This window comes from Halyomorpha halys, unplaced genomic scaffold (genome assembly GCF_000696795.3).
Source record: "Halyomorpha halys isolate HHAL.00 unplaced genomic scaffold, Hhal_1.1 Scaffold242.1, whole genome shotgun sequence".
NCBI classification, from domain to species: Eukaryota; Metazoa; Arthropoda; class Insecta; order Hemiptera; family Pentatomidae; genus Halyomorpha; species Halyomorpha halys.
Genome location: NW_027106343.1, coordinates 317,595 through 325,204, shown reverse-complemented (window position 1 = coordinate 325,204; position 7,610 = coordinate 317,595). Strand labels below are relative to the sequence as shown.

At 23.9% G+C, this 7,610-nt stretch overlaps 1 protein-coding gene across 1 annotated transcript; it reads right to left on the bottom strand.

Moving 5' to 3' along the window:
* Window positions 1-3,728: 3,728 nt before the first annotated feature.
* LOC106680095 (acyl-CoA-binding domain-containing protein 7) lies at window positions 3,729-6,520 on the bottom strand. The gene is made up of 4 exons (XM_014419583.3): window positions 6,447-6,520; window positions 6,069-6,100; window positions 4,302-4,416; window positions 3,729-4,217 (listed from the first exon to the last, which is right to left on the bottom strand). Exons 2-4 carry the CDS (start codon window positions 6,081-6,083, stop codon window positions 4,078-4,080), a joined length of 270 nt encoding a protein of 89 aa, XP_014275069.1. The 5' UTR covers window positions 6,084-6,100; window positions 6,447-6,520; the 3' UTR covers window positions 3,729-4,077.
* Between the last annotated feature and the right edge of the window lie 1,090 nt (window positions 6,521-7,610).

The following is a 7,610-nucleotide window of genomic DNA, read 5'->3' as shown; positions in this document are numbered from 1 at the left end:
GTGGTAAGGTGTTCTGTTACTAAATCCAAGGTATCGATCCGGGTGGGTTCGAATCCGGCTGGGGCAGATTTTCTGTGGGTTCGGAAGCCCTCTAGAGACCAGGAATATTTAACAATTTAGTGGCACATAATTTCACTACTATTAAATTATCAACACAAAAGGGATATTAATCCTAATTTAGGCCCTAAAGCATAGGTAGCACAACTCACCTAAATATATTAAGAATTTATATATGACCATTAATCAATAGTAATAATCCTTATCTAATAGATGGTAGTGCTATTGTGTTATGAAACCCTAATTTGAATGTGAAAAATGAAAAATAAGTCGATGTTACTAGAGATCCAAGGAAACCTACCAAGATTAAAATTTACAGTTGTTTTAATACTTTTTCATGTTATTTTTAATTTTTTTAAATATTATAATTTTTGCTTATATCCCTTGAAACCAATCAAACACAAGAATGATACAGAATTTCATTTAAAAACAATTAAAAACAAAAAATTAGTAATTGGATAATTTAAAAAAAAAAAAATATATAGAAATGAAGCTGTTAATTTTTTCCCCCAACACTGTTTATTTCAACCAAAATAAAGATAAAAATAACAAGTAAATTGGTTTTTGTTTTTATTTACTGGTTGCCAAGGAGATGGTTAATAATATTATCAGTTTATTTCTAATAAATATCTATGATTTTAACACGAAAATGAAATTATAGAGTTAGTATAAATGTGTCAATTAGCTTTACAATGTTTGTTAGGAGCTTCCAAAGGAGTCCTAGTTGATTAGATTAGATAAGCTTTTCTAGTTTTCAATAACAGTAATACTAGATCTACAAATAACTTTCCAATTAATTTGATCAAAACAATTGACCTAAAAAAAATCAACAATTTTCAATTTAATAATATTATAGAATAACAACTCTCTTTTGTAATTTAATCAAACATTATTGGTAATTTAGCAAAGAAAATATTTCATCATAAATATTAAAAGATTCTAAATTTAAATTCTTAATTAGTTAGAAATAAAATAATGTGCAGGCATATGAATAAATCAAAACATCTATAAAATCTTATGAAAACCATGTCTAAATCAAAAGCAATATTTTAACTAAGAAAATGATTGTTAAATTTTATTTTTTCATCAAAGCTAGCTATTCGTATTTGTTAAGTAAAACCTCTTAAACATAAACCGCTTTAAGTTAATAAAATAAATTTGACTTAATAAATATTTGCCGAAAAACACAAATAAAGAAAGGATAATTTTTTTTTATTTATCAAGTCTTCATCAGGGCTATAAAACAAAAAATGAGATAACAACCATCAATCAAAGAAACATAAAAATTAATAAATAATAGACTAACAAATTTGGAACTATACATAACAATGAATTCAAAATAAAAACTAGTTGATTAATAAACATGGAATTAAACACTAATAGATTGATAACAATATAAGATGAAATATAACATTATATAGATAAATATTATATTGTTATCAATCTACTACTGTCTAATGTCATGGTTACTGATCAACTAGTTTAAATTTTCAATTCATCTTTATGTTTATTTCCAAATTTGTTGGTCTATTATTTGTTTATTTTTATGTTTTATGGTTGTTTTTTCTTTTTTATTTTATAGCCCTGATGAAGACCTGAAAATCAGGTCAAAACGTCGGCACAAATAAATTATGTTTTGTTTATTTGTGTTTTTATACTGGCTGTACCTTCCCCTGACCATCTTCTCCTATTAATAACAATAATAATTATAAAATAAAATCACCAAAATGGACATAAGAGACCGCAGTGATAAGAAAACTAGGAAAAACAAAATTTTAAATAAATTTATACAAGTATATATGTTTTTATATACATTCAAGAGGTGTGAAACTGAAAATAATTTTAATATAATGAATGGAGTACATATAAAAATCGAAAATAGCCAATGAAAAGACAAAAATGTAAATATCTATTATATAAAATAGATTTTAGCGGTAACCGTGTAATATTTTATTTTACAACCCTAAAATAATAAAAAACATAAAATATTTTAAAATAGAATCATAAAGGAATCAAACTATATCATCTCTATATTATATAAAAATGATTTTAATGATCACAAGATAATATTTTATTTTATGTATAAGGAATGGAATGGGGGTAAAAAATTGAGTTTAACTTATAAAGAACCCATTAAATTACAGTTACACAATTTGAACGACAAGTAGTGCAGTTAAATGAACAGTTGTATAATTTGTAGAATGAGGATTGGTCCACTCCTACCTCCTAGTACCTCCCCCCACTGCCGTAGTATGTATAAAATTAAAATTTTGATGTTTTTGTTATTATATTTTAAAGAAAACGTAGGTTATATGGCTTTAAAGGTTTTGTCTTAATCTTTTCAATTAATTTTATAAAATAATTATATTTTCAGTACAATAATTTTCTAAATCTATTGATTCTAAGAACTTAAAAAGTTTATATTAAATTTTTAAATTCTTATTTTAGTATTGAATCAAACAAAACTAAGTTAATTCAATGCAAAATTTCCAGGAATTTACATTGAAGATAATAGTAACATAGACAATGCCACAAAAACTCCAATAATTGAAAAAATTCATAAAAATATTGAAGATACATTTGACTTGGAGATATTGCATATTTAATAAAGAGAAATAAAATAAAGCCAAACATAAAGAACAGCAACATTATTAAAATTAACTAGTAAGTAAATAAAAAAAATTATAGGAATGACACAACACCCAAAGATAACCTTTAAAATGTGATAAAATACATTATAAAAACATTTGATAAAGGTTATATTAATAGTGGAAGGGGGAAGGTATGATTTTGTTTTAATCAGTTAAGAGAAATGTTTATATTGTAAAAATTTTATTGATTTAATTAATTATGGGATAAAATAAAAAGAATGTTTTTTTACTAACAAACATTTTTGAGGATAAACTAATTTAGTATTTCACAAAGTTTGTTTAACTTTTGAAGAGATAAATAAATTTAAAAAACAAAAATCTAGAAGAATTTTGATTTCATTTCTTTTTTTATGATAACCTATTACATCTATATATTGTCTATTATATGGTTAATTTTGTAGATAGTAAAAGAAGCAATTAAATAGCCAAACCGAAATATAAGACTTGTTTTGATTTATTTATTGATTTTTACTCTTTGTTATATCATATTCAATTGTTTATTATAAATTCTGTTTTATAGTACTTGAAAAACCGAAGCCATAACATTTTTTTTTTAAATGGCAAACATTTTTTAGATGAGAGAATAAACTGCATTAGTTTGTCTAGATTTCTGAAGTTATACATAAATAAAATCAAAGTGTTGTTATCAATAAAAATTCTTTTATGTGACTAATTTATAGATAGTGGAACAAGCAATCAAACAGCCATAGATGTAATTCTTTTTTAAGTTTCTACATTTATTTTTACTGTTTGTTGTATAAAATTGAATAGTTTACTATGAAATCCATTCCAACTCATTGATTTTATTCATGAGTATAGAGAACTAAACCAAGAAACTTATAAATCAGAATCTAATATTCAATGTATGTTGAATCATTGTCCTTATAACTTATTTTTTTAAATAATAATACATCTCAGTATTCATATATACAATGGAGCATTCATATTGATAAAAAAAACTATCAACCTATTTGCATTCAATGGTGTCATATAATCCAAGGATAACAGAAATAATACTCGAATGTTTTAGGCGCAATTTATTCATTGAATTCACAGTTTCAAATATACAAATAATAATCATTTATTTATATAAATATATTAAAAAATCATTTTACAAAACTATTTCCAAGGTTTATAACAAATATAAATTTATGAAAAATAATAAAAGAAATAATTATGTATATGTATTACATACATGAATCTATATGTATTATATACATGAATTGCACAACCTTTGGTTCATATTTTCTTGAATGTTTTAAATATTTGCTTAAAATTATGTAAAAAAATAAAATTAGAATTTTGAGCAGCAAATCATAACTTGATAAAAAAAAATAATAATAATAATGTTAGGCTCGAGATGAAATGTCTACTTCTTTCCATATTTCTCAATTAATTCTTTGACTTTCACAATGTAATTTTCCTTTGCCGCATCTTGGGCTGTACCTTTCTTGGCATTCCAAGCTTCCCATTTGGCTTTTCCCTTAAAATCAAACATCCCTGGCTTGGCTGCAGTAGAAAATAAAAATAGAATCATTCAATAATTGTTACATTATACACTGAAATTAAAAAAAAACAAAAAAAAACCCTCACCAGTATTACAGTCTCCTACTGTTCCTTGTTTGAAAAGCGCATAAATTTCCAGTAATTCTTGGTCATCAGGAGTTCCTTTAAGAGCTTTGACATCTTCGGCAGCGGTGTTAAAGTTCTGTAAACAATTATATAAATTCAAATGAATTTATAAAATAAAACAGAAATTAAATAACTTATTAACTTAAATACGTAACTTTTATCTTTTGTCTTAAATGTATCAACAAGATTCAAGATCCTATTTTAGGTTGTATTTAACATTAAATTGCTCTATGAGATTTTTTATGTAACCGTAGGTTACATAAAAAAAAATTGTATTCTATCATTGAATTTGTCAATGAATTTTATCATTAAAATAAACAATTTAAGATCAAATAAAAACAAAAATAATCAATCAATGAACTTCAATTTTTTTTTAATATATCTAGTTAAAAGTAAATAACAATCAATCATAATTGATTTTTAAAAATTAATCATTTTTGTTAATTGATTAGTCTACTAAACATGACCTTTTTGAATTATTTTGTTTTTTATAATTAAAAAAACGAAAAATGGTACTTAACACAACTAATAAGTTAAAACTAAACTTTATAGATTCACAAATTTAAGATAAAATAAAATCCTAACAAATTTTCACTAATTTATTTTAGCTATTATAGAATAAAATTAAATCAGAGAGAAAAAATAATAATAAATTAAGTTAAAATTATCATCATTAGTATATTAAAATGCACAAATAAAAATAATTCAATAACTTTTAATGATGTATTTAAGCCAAAATGTAAATTAAGTAATTCATGATTCCAAAATATTAAATCTAAAAAAATTTCTTCATATATTGTTTAATTAATTCCTATTATATCTATTTAAAAGTGAATAATAATACATTCATATTTATTTTAAAAGAAATATATAAAACTCCTTTAACTGATAATTCTCCTTAATATAGCATTTTGAATTATGTTTATAAAAATGAAAAATGATACTTAACACAACTAATAAGTAATAATTAAACATTATGTACTCACAAATTCAGGATAGAATAAAAAATAAAACAACTTTTCACTAATTTATTTTAGTTATTATTGAATAAAATTAAATCAGAGAGAAAAAGTAATTAGAAATTATCATCATTACTATATTAAAATACACAAATAAAAACAATTCAATAACTTTTTATGATGTATTTAAGCCAAAATTTAAATTAAATAATTCATGATTCTAAAATATGAATTATCAAAAATCTCTCAATATATTTACTGTAGTTCATAAATTAGTAATTATTAAATTAAAAAAAGAATCATTCATTTCCTTTAGTTGATTATTCTTCTAAATATGACCTTTATTTGTTGCTAAATATATATATCTATAAAAACAAAAAGTAGTACTTAACACAACTAATAAACGAAAATTAAACATTATACACTCACAGATTTAAGATAAAATGAAAACCAAACAACTTTTCACTAATTTATTTTAGTTATAGAATAAAAATGAATCAGAGAAAAAAAAATAAGTTAAAATTATCATTATTAGAATATTAAAATGCATAAATTAACAACTTTTAATTATGTATTTAAGCCAAAACATAGATTAATAATTCATGATTACCAAATTTTAAATCAGAAAAATCTCTCGATATATTAATTATAATTAATTCCTAATATATCTAGTTAAAAGTGAGTAACAAGTTTCCATAAATCCATTTATAAAAACGAAAAATGGTTCTTCACACAATTAATAAATGATAATTAAACATTATATACTCACCTCGTCTAAAGACATTTTTGTTTCTTGAAAGTCTGCAATATAAACAACACAAAATTAAAATTGTTATCTAAATTGTTTTTTCAAACTAAATAATAACATATATTGATAATATAATCTTGAAATTTATTACTCAAAATATGTTATACTGTGGTCTGAGGGACTAATAAACCTCTCCAAAGCCACTAATGTAAATAACTGTACTTCACAGATGGCTGGTAAAGGTTTTGAACAGTATAATAAATGATAATAAGATAATAGTATAATGGTACGCCAGACACTATTGTTAATCTACAATAATAGAAATGGGATGAGACCGATATATTGACTTGGTCCAAGGACTTAATAGAAAGGGCTAACGACAAAAATAATTCAACTCACTTCTATGGAAGCCGGCGACTGAATGATATGTCAAAGACAGTAGCGGCCGTGGGAGGCAGCGCGCATGCGCGGCAGCGCCCTTTGTCGACCGCCAAATTCAAATCAATGTCTTCTAACCACAAGAAAGTTATGTAATAGGTCGTTTTAACTCTCTCGTCTTTCTTTGAGTTTCTTTTTTTTTTAATTATTAAAACTAGAATTTTATTTTAATTATATTATTTCAATTTCTTGAGACAAGGTAATTATTTATTAAATAAATCAAAACTTGTATCCTTTTTTGTCTCCACACTTTTTTATTTCAACAGTCCAACGTTTCGGTCATTTCAGCCATCATAAAGGACATCTAAATATTAAACAGTTTATATTATATATTCATTTGTAACACTTATAACACCAACATTATCACTAATAATATAACATACCTTCAATTATTAAATTGATATTATATAATATTATTAAATTCTCCTCACATCAAATTTAAAATTTCTTTTGCAGACTATTTTGGCCAGGTCATTTATTAATTATAAGTTAAAAACCTATTTAAAAAGTCAATTATTAGAGAGTCATATTATCAGAATAGCCTGCAAAAGAAATTTTTAATTTGATGTGAGGAGAATTTATAATTGAAGGTATGTTATATTATTTGTGATAATGTTGTTGTTATAAGTGTTACAAATGAATATATAATATAAACTGTTAAATATTTAGATGTCCTTGTTGACGGCTGAAATGGCCGAAACGTTGGACTGTTGAAATAAAAAGTGTGGAGACATAAAAGGATACAAGTTTTGATTTATTTAATAACTAGAATTTTATATTAAAAAGGAATTTTATTTTTAGAAACAATGACGGGATCATTTTGAATTATAAATGAAAGGAAGAGAGACCGGGTGCGCACAAAGAAAAACTCAAAAAGTCGTAAAACTATTTATTTATCATGACCCAACGTTTCGCCCCACGTTGCTGGGCTTCATCAGGGCTAATAAGATACAAACATTTAAATGATGTAAACATAAATGAACAAAGTAAATAAAAAATTAAAAAGATGTACAGTGAAATGTAAAATTTAATTATTTTATTATTATTATTATTACTGGCGGGACAGACTACGGAGGTCCAAGCGCGTTTCATAACGCGGTTTTCATGGGTGGGTTCGTTACTAAA